The following is a 13534-nucleotide window of genomic DNA, read 5'->3' on the forward strand; positions in this document are numbered from 1 at the left end:
ATTTATTTACTCCCATCTTATCAGTGATTCAACATATTACTGCCAATCGGTAGATGTTCCAAGGATATGTGACCGCTTACACAACCAACACTAAATTCAATAAAACACTAATTAATTAATTACAGGTCGTAAAATATAACTCGCAATCAAAAAGAAACAAGTCTGAGTCAGTGAAATGGGAACCGCTGAAGGGATCGTAAGGCCATCGCCTGTTGAAGAATGTGTGGTCCCTATCAGAGCGCTGAAGCACCAAACAGGCCGCTAGTGGGACATGGGCGCACGCCTACGTGACGTGAGAGTGAGCAAACGCACGCGTCGATCGTCCACTGTACTCAGTCGCGCTGAAAACTGGAAAATGGAGGCTTTAAAGGAAGAGAAAAGGTAGATCGAAAAGGAGGAGATGGACAGAGAGGGGGAAGGAGAAAATGCAAAATGGACAGAGAGGAGAGGACATGGTCAGCGAAATTAATGAGGAGATAATGGACAGAGACAGGGAGGGGAGGAGAGGTAGGCAGAAAATGAGGAGGAGGAGTTGGATAGAGAGGGGAAGGAGAAAATGGACAGAGAGGAGAGGACATGGACAGCGAAAGTAATGAGGAAATAATGGACAGAGACAGGGAGGGGAGAAGGACAGATAAGGAGGAGGAGGTGATGGACAGAGAGGGGGAAGGAGAAAATGGGCAGAGAGGAGAGGACATGGACAGTGAAAGTAAGGAGGAGATAATGGACAGAGACAGGGAGGGGAGAATAGGTAGACAGAAAAGGAGGAGGAGGAGATGGACTGAGAGGAGGAAGGAGAAAATGGACAGAGAGGAGAGGACACGAACAGCGAAAGTAATGAGGAGATAATGGACAGAGGCAGGGAGGAGAGAATAGGTAGACAGGAAAGGAGGAGGAGGAGATGGGCAGAGAGGGGGAAGGAGAAAATGGACAGAGAGGAGAGGACATGGACAGCGAAAGTAATGAGGAGAAAATGGACATAGACAGGGAGGGGAGAATAGGTAGACAGAAAAGGGGGAGGAGGAGATGGACAGAGAGGAGGAAGGAGGAAATGGACAGAGAAAGAGGAGGAGATGGACAGAGAGGAGGGGAGGATAAGATGGAAAGAGGAGGAAGGAGCAAATGAAAAGGAGCAAAAGAACATGGAGGGTCTTAGTAAATGGACAGAAAAAGGAAAGAGGAGGAGTCAGAGAGAGGAGGACAGAGGAAGAGTGGAAGGGGTGAGGAGGAGATGTGAAAGACAGGGGGAGGAGGAGACGAAATTAGACAAAGGGGGGAAGGAGCGGATAGACAGAGGGGGAGGGACAGATGGACAGAGAGAGGGGCTAGGATTAGACGAACAGAAACGGGTGTATGAGGAGATAAACAGAGGCGCAGGAAGCGCCAGACAGAGTGAGGGGGGAGGATATGGACAGAGAGAAGGAGAAGGAGGGTCTGGAGTAATAGAACAGATACATATCGTGGCAATGCCCGGTACTGAGCTAGTAGACCGATAAAAGGATATTGTGATACGACTGGAAACCGCTGAAGGGATCGTAAGGCCATCGCCTGTTGAAGAATGTGTGGTCCCTATCAGAGCGCTGAAGCACCAAACAGGCCGCTAGTGGGACATGGGCGCACGCCTACGTGACGTGAGAGTGAGCAAACGCACGCGTCGATCGTCCACTGTACTCAGTCGCGCTGAAAACTGGAAAATGGAGGCTTTAAAGGAAGAGAAAAGGGGTGGAACGTGTTCCAGACAGCGGAAGAATGCGGGGAACAGAGATCCATCAAAGAGTGGCACAAATATACCCTTTGCAAGGCTCAAGGCGAGGCAGAAGGGATTCAAAGGACGGATGTTGTTGGCTAATGACGCGAGATCTAAAAAGCTAAGCCATATTTCCTATACTGTCGTCTAGCAATAGGATACTCTCATTACTGAAGACCGGTGAGTTACGTTTTCAGCCATTGCCCCAGAGGTGGGATTGAACGTCGGAGTTGGAACGGTATTACAGTGCTCTCTATACAATTGTGCCATTCTTCGTCGAATTTCCATTCCTTGCACCCCTTCCGCTGTAAGGAAATGCAGCATCCCTCTTTTCTCTTATTTTGAAGCCTTCGTTTCTCGGTTTTCGGCACTAAAGAGGGCAATGGGCGGTCGACGCATGTACGTATTCACTCTGTCGTCACGTGTATGTGTGTCCATGTCCCTCTAGTGGCGAGTACGGGGCTTTAGCATCTTCTTCCTTGGGCAATGGCATGACGATCAGTTTGGTGTCTTTCATTTTACAGCCTCCGGCTCATTTTTTTCCGAATGTCCATTGCAAAACTGACTCCAAAAGTACGCTACTGGCCATTAAAATTGCTACACCACGAAGATGACGTGCTACAGACGTGAAATTTAACCGACAGGAAGAAGATGCTGTGATATGCAGATGATTAGCTTTTCAGAGCATTCACACAAGGTTGGCGCCGGTGGTGACACCTACAACGTGCTGACATGAGGAAAGTTTCCAACCGATTTCTCATACACAAACAGCAGTTGACCGGTGTTGCTGGCGAAACGTCGTTGTGATGCCTCGTGTAAGGAGCAGAAATGCGTACCATCACGTTTCCGACTTCGATAAAGGTCGGATTGTAGCCTATCGCGATTGCGGTTTGCTGTATCGCGACATTGCTGCTCGCGTTGGTCGAGATCCAATGACTGTTAGCAGAATATGGAATCGGTGGGTTCAGGAGGGAAATACGGAACGCCGTGCTGGATCCCAACGGCCTAGTATCACTAGCAGTGGAGATGACAGGCATCTTATCCGCATGGCTGTAACGGATCGTGCAGCCACGTCTCGATCCCTGAGTCAACAAATGGGGACGTTTATAAGACAACAACCATCTGCACGAACAGTTCGACGACGTTTGCAGCAGCATGGAATATAAGCTCGGAGACCATGGCTGCGGTTACCCTTGAGCACCTGCGATGGTGTACTCAACGACGAACCTAGGTGCACGAATGGCAAAACGTCATTTTTTCGGAGGAATCCACGTTCTGTTTACAGCATCATGATGGTCGCATCCGTGTTTGGCGACATTGCGGTGAAGGCACATTGGAAGCATGTATTCGTCATCGCCATACTGGCGTATCACCCGGCGTGATGGTATGGGATGCCATTGGTTACACGTCTCGGTCACCTCTTGTTCGCATTGACGACACTTTGAACAGTGGACGTTACATTTCCGATGTGCTACGACCCGTGGCTCTACCCTTCATTCGTTCCCTGCGAAACCCTACATTTCACCATTATAACGCACGACCGCATATTGCAGGTCCTGTACGGGCCTTTCTGGATACAGAAAATGTTCGACTGCTGCCCTGGCCAGCACATTCTCCAGATCTCTCACCAACTGAAGACGTCTGGTCAATGGTGGCCGAGCAACTGGCTCGTCACAGTACGCCAGTCAACACTCTTGATGAACTGTGGTATCGTGTTGAAGCTGTACCTGTACACGCCATCCTAGCTCTGTTTGACTCAATGCCGAGACGTATCAAGGCCGTTATTAGGGCGCGAGGTGGTTGTTCCGGGTAATGATTTCTCAGGATCTATGCACCCAGATTGCGTGAAAATGTAATCACATGTCAGTTCTAGTTTGTCATCTGCATTTCTTCTTGGTGTAGCAATTTTACTGGCCAGTAGTGTAACATCATCCTCATGTGGGGTAGGTGGAAGTTGGATTGCCTATATAAATGTGCGTTAGATATTTTTGGTGCCAATTTAATTTTTTCCGTCCTGTGCAAGTAGAATGCTTGAATGCCACTTGAGGTATTAGAAGTAACTCGAGCAGACAGACATTCCATGAGCGGCTGCGCTGACTGCTGTTGGGCGTGCCTGCAGATGCTGCAGCCGGAGGTCCCTTCGGACCGGCCCTTCCCGTGCGACACGCGCGTCGGCCGCTCGCCCTCCCCGCCGGACTCTGTGCACCGCCTGCGGCCCGGAGACATCGACGTCGTCGCCGCACTGGGCGACAGCCTCACCGCCGGCTACGGCAACGTCGCCGCCAACCTTCTGCAGGTCGCTATCGAGAATAAGGGCATGTCCTGGTCCATTGGTAAGGGCGCCTATGTTTTGTCACGTAGCAAGTACTCTTACAACATTTTTTTGTTGTTGTAAACTCTTATTTTGGAGAAATGTTGACCACAAAGAACTTAATAAGATTTCTTGGCTTTTTTTCCTCACCTCCTCCCATATCCTCTTCATTCTTCCGCTTCTTTCCTCCTTGGAATTGATCTGTTTAGGCCTCCTGTTTGGTGGTTTCTTTTTGAACGATGTTATACTGTTAACTCTGCTCTATTGTAGACCATCTGTGACGTAATTCCAAATGCCCTACATCCGTCTTCACTTCATCTACCCATTTAGATATGGAATTTAAACCCGCGATGTAGCTGACGATCCTTTTTTCCAGTGTGCATTCATTCATCCTTGGTAGGTATCCGTAGGCCTTCCACTTCCTCGTTGTATGTGTTGTCTTTACAGTATACTTGTAGAGTTCGTTTTGTTACCAAGCGCTGCCCTCAAGGCTCCATAAGTGGTCCATTGTTCTGGAATCTTAGTACTGAACCCCTATTACATCTGTTAGACGGGGCAGATGCTCCTGAAGGCGTTGTTGCGTACGCAGATAACATCCTGGTAGTTGTGTCTGCAGACTTCAGGGCGAGACTTGACGAAAAGGCGAATGATGTGCTTGCTCAGGTGCAGCATTGGTGCAAGAGTAACTAAACTGACTACAGCTGTTCAGAAAACCACATACATACTTCTGAAGGGATGGCTTTTTCTTGCCAGAAATCCTTCCATGAGGCTTTACGGCATACGTGTAAAACGCAGCACTGTTTACAAATATTTAGACATTCGTCTAGAAGAGAAGAGAAAGTTTCTAGAACACCTAAAATCTGTTACTCAGAAAGCGGCAAAAATTATGCTTAAGATGACCCGTGCTAGCACTGCCGACTGTAAATTACCATTGCATACGGTGCGGTAACACCTCGAAGCTACCTTCAGCGCCATTGTGGGCTTCGTTGCCAGCATCTGGGTGCATCGCCGTAGTCTAGGCAGCTACAAAACAATACTGCGACAAATTTAGTGGAGGGTGCTTCTGACGATGGCCGATGCCTTTCGGGCTACACCTGTAGAGGGTTTACTAGAGATTCTCTGGATATGTCCGATGGATATCGTGGTACGTTGCAGGGCAGCGGCGTATTGGTTGGGGCGTGAGCAATAAGGTCATGTGTACGAGGTCACAGGAATGCATATTCCTGATAAGACATTTACGAGCCTGGAAGTTAGAGGAATGGCAGCATGACTGGGACACTAGGAGCACTGCAAGGTGTGTTTACAGCATATTCCCAAGCATCAGCAATAGGCTCAAACTGCACGACGTTGCCTCTACTCGAGATATGGTGCACCTAGTAACAGGTCACGGTTAATATTCCAAACGTCTGCATCGGGTGAAATGTAGTAGCACGCCAATCTGTGACTGTGGAGGGAAGGTTCCACTGATCATGTCATTCTCAGATGCCCCCTTTTTCGGGAAGAGAGAGACTGCAGACAGTCAGACTGCGATCTGCAAACAATTGTAAGGGACCAAAACTTGTTGACTAAAGTCACTACTATAGCACACCGGATACATGAAAGGCAATTCGTTAACATTCGGTCTGTAAGGCCAAGTGGAAGCTCAAAATATCAAAATAATGTCAACAACAATTATAGATAATGATAGGCACTCGATGATTGCCGAGACACCGAGACACGCACGTACCAGTCTGGGTGATGTAGAATAATATAGCAACAATAGGTTCAGAAGTAGGTATGGTTGTGATTAGCTGGCAAACCTCGAGTTCTTTCGAGGCTGCCAGAACATATCTAGTCATGTAAGATGGAAGTTCCTCACTTCATATTTTCCAAATGTTCTCTTTTCTTTCTGCATCAATAATACCAATGGTTACTGTTACCATAATTTATAATACATACATAATATAAAAAATTGTATGTTACCATGATTAGCGAATATATATGACCTGTTTAGAGTTTCCATATAACAGGTCTAAAATGCGTAGTAATAAATTGAACTGAATTGAATCTGTTCGATTACGTCTTCATACGACGCGGGTGTGCGAGCACACATTTACAGTCATTTGGGTTCTGTCCAGTGTTACATATTTCTTCTGTAAAGTTTTGGATTCCTTCTGCGGTGATCTCTGCTCCAATTTTGCATGTTCCTGCCACAAGGCCATCTTCCCCTGGTGTTTGTCATCCTTATGCTCTTTGATTACCTGTTTGATCTACTCTAGATTTGGTGGCTTGGGATCTGGGTTCTCATCGATTTGTTTCTTCGCGTGTTTCAGCAATAATTAGGCAGCAATTTCAGATCGCGAAACTCGTGTCAATAATGGAGACAGCACAACAGAGCTTACCGAGTATGGTACCAGATTTGAGGTGGTTCCAAGACTCCCTTGCAGTCAGAACTAAACACGTCGTTCTTAACGGGTAGAGATCGGCAGATAAGAAAAGTAATTTGGGGAGTACAGCAAGGGAATATTGTAGCGGCTTCCTGCTTGCATTATATATAACTGATACAATAACGCACGAAGCTCCAAAGGCTGATCGCAAACGAAGGGTGCAACAACAGAAGATTGCAGCGCAATGGAGGAAGACCTACAGAGAATCAGTAATTGACGCAGGGACTGGTAATTGACTCTCAACGTAACTAAATATGACATACTGCTCATAACAAGCCGAAGAGATCCATTGACGAAAGGTCTGTTCCTAAAGACTGGAAAATAGCACAGGTCACGCCAATATTCAAGAAGGGAAATAGGAGTAACCCACTGAATTACAGACCCATATCACTGATCTCAATTTGCAGTAGGATTTTGGAGCATATACTGTACGCGAAAATTATGAACCACCTTGAAGAAAATGACGTATTGATACATAACCAACACGGATTCAGAAAATATCGTTCTTGTGCAACAAAGCTGGCTCTTTATTCCCATGAAGTAATGAGTGCTGTCGACAAGAGGTCTCAGATCCATTCCATATTTCTAGATTTCCAGAAGGCTTTTGATACTGTTCCTCACAAGCGACTATTAATCAAAGTGCGTGCATATGGAGTATCGTCTCAGTTGTGTGACTTGATTCGTGATTTCCTCTCAGAGAGGTCACAGTTCGTAGTCACAGACGGTAAATCATCGAGTAGAAGAGAAGTGATACCTAGCTTTCCGCAAGGTGGTGTTATAGGCCCTCTGCTGTTCCTGATTTACATAAATGATCTAGGTGATAATCTGAGCAGCCCCCTTAGACTGTTTGCAGATAATTTACCGCCAATTAAAATTATCAGACGATCAATTCCAATTACAAAATGATCTAGAGAGAATTTCTGTACGGTGCGAAAGGTGGCAAGTGGCACTAAACAAAGAAAAGTGCGAGGTCATCCACATCGGTACTAAAAGAAATCCGATAAATTTTGGGTGTTCGATAGAGCGCACAAATCTAAGGGCTGTCAATTAGACTATATACCTAGTAATTAGGATTACGAGCAACTTAAATTGGAAAGACAACATAGATAATATTGTGGGGAAGGCGAAACAAAGACTGCGCTTTGTTGGCAGAACACTTAGAAGATGCGACAAACCCACTAAAGAGACAGCCTACATTACACTTGTCCGTCCTCTGCTGGAATATTGGGATTCTTACCAGGTAGGATTGACGGAGGACATCGAAAAAGTGCAAAGAAGGGTAGCTCGTTTCGTGTTATCGCGCAATAGGGGTGAGAGTGTAGTGATATGATACGCGAGTTGGGGTGGCAGTCACTGAAACAAAGGCGGTTTTCTTTGCGGCGAGATCTATTTACGAAATTTCAATCGCCATCTTTCTCTTCCAAATGCGAAAGCAATTTGTTGACAACCACCTACGTAGGGAGAAATGATCATCATAACAAAATCAGAGAAATCAGAGCTCTAACGGAAAGATTTAAGTGTACCTTTTTCCCACGCGCCATTCGACAGTGGAATGGAAGAGAAGTCGTATGAAAATGGTTCGATCAACCCTATGTCAGGCAGTTAAGTGTGAATTGCAGAGTAACCATGTAGATGTACTATTCAGTTACATTATTCGTGTTAAACAACTAGAAACAATAAGAACCGTAAAATACCGAAAATTAAACATATGTGGGGATCTGAAGTGGAATGGCCACAAAAAACTAATTGTACTGGGGTTTTTCAATAGGTAATGCAACACTTCTTTTTCCTCGATCAATTTCGTTGAAAAATGCGGAATTTGTTGTGGAACATTATGGAATATCCACTCTTCAACCTCTATAGTTTCTTGAAGCTCCGATTGGTGGCAGCGCCACACGTAGCTTTCAAAATGGCGACTGCGATGGAGTTGCGTTCCAATCAGAGAGCTCTTATTGAGTTACGTTTGGCGCCAAACCAGAGCAGATATTCAAGAGCGCTTGCAGAATGTCTACACAAACTTGTTGTGGAACATATGGAATATTCACGCTTCAACCTCTATAGTTTATTGAAGCTCCGATTGGTGGCAGCGCCATACGTAGCTTTCAAAATAGCGTCTGCAATGGACGTGAGTTCCAATCTGAAAGCTCTCACTGAGTTAGGTTTGGCGGCGAACCGGAGCGGATATTCAAAGGCGCTTGCAGAATGTGTACACAAACCCGGCAGTGAGCAAAAACGCGATGAACGATTGGGCGAGGCGTCTGTCGTCATCGGAATAAGGTAACGCAAACCTCTCCAATCCCCTACATCCCAGCCGACCGCACACTGTTGTGTCTCGTTCAATTTTGGAGTGCGTGGATACTGTCATTCGAGGTGATCGACGGAGCACAAACACCTCGCTGCTCGGCTGGACATCTCTGTTGGTAGTGCTGACACACTCATCCACCAGCTGGGGTACTCAAAGGTGTGTGCTCTCTGGAGTCCTTGCCGCCTTACAGAAGACCATAAAGAGCAACGGAGGACTAACTATGTAGAATTGCTTGCCTGTTACTAGGCTGACCGTGAAAGACTTGTCGAATATCATTACAGACCGTGAAACATGGGTTCACCATTCCGAACCGGAAACGAAACGGCAATCCATGGAGTGGCGCTACACTATCTCTCCTCTTAAGAAAAAGTACAAGGCCGCACCCTCAGCGGGTGAAGTCATGGCGACGGTCTGGTTGGCTCTGAGCTCTATGGGACTTAACATCTGAGGTCATCAGTCCCCTAGAACTTAGAACTACTTAGACCTAACCAACCTAAGGACATCACACACATCCATGCTCGAGGCAGGATTCGAACCTGCGACCGTAGCAGTCCCGCGGTTCCGGACTGTAGCGCCTAGAACCGCACGGCCACCACGGCCTGCATGGCGACTGTCTTTTGAGGCTCAAGAGGCTATTCTGTTTGATATCTTCCCTCATGGTGAACGATCATCTCTGAAATATTTTGTGCTACCCTCACTGAAATGCAAACGAGCTTCTCCTTCTCCATGACAACGCAAGAACTCACATAAGTCTGCATGCTCACAGAATGTCATTTGATTGTTCTGTCTCATCGACCCTACAGCTTAATCCTCGTCGATCCATTATGGATCGTGGGACGACGACTGGCATGAACGTCTTGATGCAATAATTTACCAACAGCCTTATGTATTGCAGAAATTTATTTTATTTTGTGAACTTCTATGTGCTACCAGTTTCGGCATTATATTGATGTTATCTTCAGACCCCACTCGTCATAGTCTTTAAGGTCTCAGACTGTGTCGCCTGGCCACCAAGAGCTGTTGCAGGACGATTTGATTCACGGACACAGTTATATGGCTCCTTCCGTGTATAACGATTTTACAACTATGACGAGTGGGGCCTGAGGATGGCATCAATACAATGCCGAAACTTGTAGCACATAGAAGTTCATAAAATAAAATAAATTTCTACAATACGTACGGCTGTCGGTAAATTATTGAATCATGAACTCTACAGCTTGGATGCAGCACCTTCCGACTTCCATGTGTTTCACCCAATGAAGAATGCACTCCGCGGGAAGCAGTACGTGGAGATGGGGAGGTTTCTGATGCAGGAAGACTTTTGCTTCGACGTCGACCGGTGAAGTAGTACCATGTGAGCACACAGGCCCTCCCAGGAAGGTGGCGTAAGGCCGTCGCATTGAACGCAGATTGTTTTGGTAAACAGGGTCTCATAGCCAAAATAGTGGTGAATATTTTTATGTAGTGGAATTCTGAATAAAACCAACCTGCATTCAGAACTATATGTGTTGCATTACCCGTTAAACACCCTTCATTCAATTCTTCTAGGACCAAAGCTTTAATTTATATTTCGAAAATGTCCAGAGTGCTCTCCACCGGACTTACGACAAACATCCTTTACTTTTGCGAGCATGTCCTGACTTACTGCTTTCTCTGCAGTTGCTAGGTTGCGTCTCAGTGCATCTAAAGTTGTTGAAAGAGGTGACACATAGGTGGGCTCTTTCATAAATCACCTGCAAAAAGTTCACATGCCGCGAGCTCACGTGGCGTTAGAAGTCAATGAGTCAGAGCAAAGTACCCAGGCGATAGTCAATCTCTTCCGATACTTTTGCAAGTGTACGGAGGGTTTGCTGTACTCATTGCTTCTTCTATGCTGCGCCACAGCTGATTCAACGCTGACTGAAGGGTAGGCACATACACCAAGTCACTCAATGTACCAAAAAAAAAAGTGCATATACCATCTGGCCGAGGCTTAAAGGTGCAATCCGAGATCCGTATGCCAGTTGTTTTCTATCCGTCACTGAGTCACCTCGTTGTTAAGAAATACTCGCGAAAAATTTCAGCAGGTAGTAGCGAATACTCTGTTCAAGAAACACAAGAGGAGGAGGTATGCTTGTTAAACGCTGGGGGATACGGGAAGATTTCAGTTAGATTTTCAGGCAGAGATCCCAAAATCAGATATTGGATTGGAAGACGTATCCAGGAACAGATGTAAACTCAGATGACAATTTACTAGTGACAAGAGTAGGCTGAAGTTTAAGAGACTAGTCAGAAACAATCAGAGCCCAAAAAAATGGGATACGTTAGTAGTAAGGAATAAAGAGGTGCGTTTGAAGTTCTCTGACGCTATAGATACTGCGATAAGGAATAGATCAGTAGGCAGCTCAGTGTTAAGAGGAATGGGTATCTCTAAAAATGGCATTCACAGAAGTTGGAAAGGAAACATTGGGTACAAAGAAGGTATCTGCGAAGAAACCAAAGGTAGCAGAAGAAATAATTCAGTTGATCGATGAAAGAAGGAAGTACAAACAAAAATGTTCAAGAAAACCCAGGAATACAGAAATACATGTCACTTAGGAATGAAATAAGTAGGAAGAGCAGGGAAGCTAAGGCTGCATGAAAGATGTGAAGAAATCGAAAAGGAAATGATTCTCGGAGGGACTGACTCAGCATATAGGGAAATAAAAACAACTCTCTCTGAAACTAAAAGCAAGGACGGTAACATTAACAGCCCAATGGGCAGCACAATGGGAGTACCATTGTTAACTGCAGAGGGGAGAGCGGATAGGTGGAAAGAATACACTGAAAGTCTCTGTGAGGAGGAGAACTTCTCTGGTGACTTGATAGAAGAAGAAGCAGGAGTCGATACAGAAGGGATAGGGGATCTACTATTAGAATTAGAATTTAAAAGTGCTCTGGAAGACTTAAAATTAAATATGACAGAAGGGACGGGATTCAATCAGCATTTCTAAAATCACTGCGGGAAGTGGACACGAAATGACTATTCGAATTGATGTGTAGAATGTATGAATCGGCGATATACCATCTGACTTTCCTAAAAACAGCATCCACACGATTCCGAAGATTCAAAGAGCCGACAAGTGCAAGAATTATTGCACAATCAGCTTAAACGTTCATGCATCCAAGTTACTGACAACAATAATGAACAGAAAAAGGGAAAAAAGAACTGAGATTGTGTTAGATGACAATCAGTTTGGCTTTAGGAAAGGTAAAGGCATCAGCGAGGTAATTCTGACGCGATCGATAATGGAAGGAAAACTGAAGAAAAATCAAGACTCGTTCACAGGATCCGTCAACCTGAAAAAAACCGTCCGACAATGTAAAATGATGCAGGATGTTCAAAATTCTGAGAAAAATTGGAGTTAAGCTACAGGGAAAGACGGGTAATATACAATACGTACAAGAACCAAATGGGGAAAATAAGAGTGCTTGAATTAAACAGGGTGTAAGACAGGGATGTAGTCTTTCGCCCCTACTGTTTAATCTATACATCGAAGAGGCAAAGACGGAAGTAAAAGAAAGATTGAAGAGAGGAATTAAAATTCAAGGTGAAGGGGTACCAGTGATAAGATCCGCTGATGACATTGGTATCCGGAGTGAAAGTGAAGAAGAATTACGTGATCTGCTGAATGGAATGAACAGTCTGATGAATACAAAATAAGGATTGAGAGTAAACCGAAGAAAGACGGAAGAAATGAGAAGTAGCAGAAATGAGAACAGTGAGAAGCTTAACATCAGGACAGGTGATTACGAAGTAGATGAAGGTAAGGAATACTGTTACCTAGGCAGCAAAATAACTCATGATGGATGGAGCAAGGAGGACACTGGCAAAAAGGCGTTCCTGGCCAAGAGAAGGCTACTAGTATCAAACGTAGATCTGTATTTGAGGAAAAAATTTCTGAGAATGTACGTTTGGAGCACTGTACTGTATGGAAGTGAAAAATGGATTGTGGGAAAGCCAGAAAAGAAGAGACTCGAAGCATTTGATATGTCAGCAGGTTACCTTCCATTCGGAAAGTGGGTGCACTCAGCGACTGTTACGTGAGTTGTAAATTATAGGGTGCAGCAATCAGTCGTCCTTTTTTTAGATTTTATCCCGCAATTCCAGATTTCGGCTAGCAGCTAGCCATTCTCAATGCACTGTTTCAAATTCTCAATGCATGTAAGTCCCTGTCGTTCGGACATCAGTCACAGTTCTCGAAGAACTGGATTTGCGGAATAAAATCTAGAAAAAGGCGAATGATTGCTGCACTCTACAATTTATTTATTTTATTTATTTATTTATTGTTCCGTGGAACCAAATTAAGGACAAGTCTCCATGGTCATGGAACGAGTCAATACATGGAATTATAACACGATAGTAGAAACAGATAAAATGAAATATAAAAAACATATTCAGGCGATAAGCCATAAGTTTAAATAAAGAAAATCAACAATGTAACACTGGAATTTGCTTAATTTTTTAGCTCTTCCAGGAGCTCCTCAACAGAATAGAAGGAGTGAGCCATGAGGAAACTCTTCAGTTTAGACTTAAAAGAGTTTGTGCTACTGCTAAGATTTTTGAGTTCTTGTGGTAGCTTATTGAATATGGATGCAGCAGAATACTGCACTCCTTTCTGCACAGAAGTCAAGGACGTGCATCCCACATGCAGATTTGATTTCTGCCTAGTATTAACTGAGTGAAAGCTGCTAACTCTTGGGAATAGGCTAATATTGCTAACAAC

The 13534-nt window shown here is 44.9% G+C and overlaps 1 protein-coding gene across 1 annotated transcript in view; it reads left to right on the forward strand.

The window, feature by feature from the left end:
- The first annotated feature begins 3782 nt into the window (after positions 1-3782).
- Positions 3783-13534, forward strand: part of LOC124777309 (phospholipase B1, membrane-associated-like) — a 71412-nt gene continuing 61660 nt past the window's right edge. The window contains exon 1 of the mRNA XM_047252667.1: positions 3783-4080. Coding sequence (XP_047108623.1) covers positions 3783-4080 — 298 coding nt within the window. The remainder of the gene's footprint in view (positions 4081-13534) is intronic.

This window comes from Schistocerca piceifrons, chromosome 1 (genome assembly GCF_021461385.2).
Source record: "Schistocerca piceifrons isolate TAMUIC-IGC-003096 chromosome 1, iqSchPice1.1, whole genome shotgun sequence".
NCBI lineage: Eukaryota > Metazoa > Arthropoda > Insecta > Orthoptera > Acrididae > Schistocerca > Schistocerca piceifrons.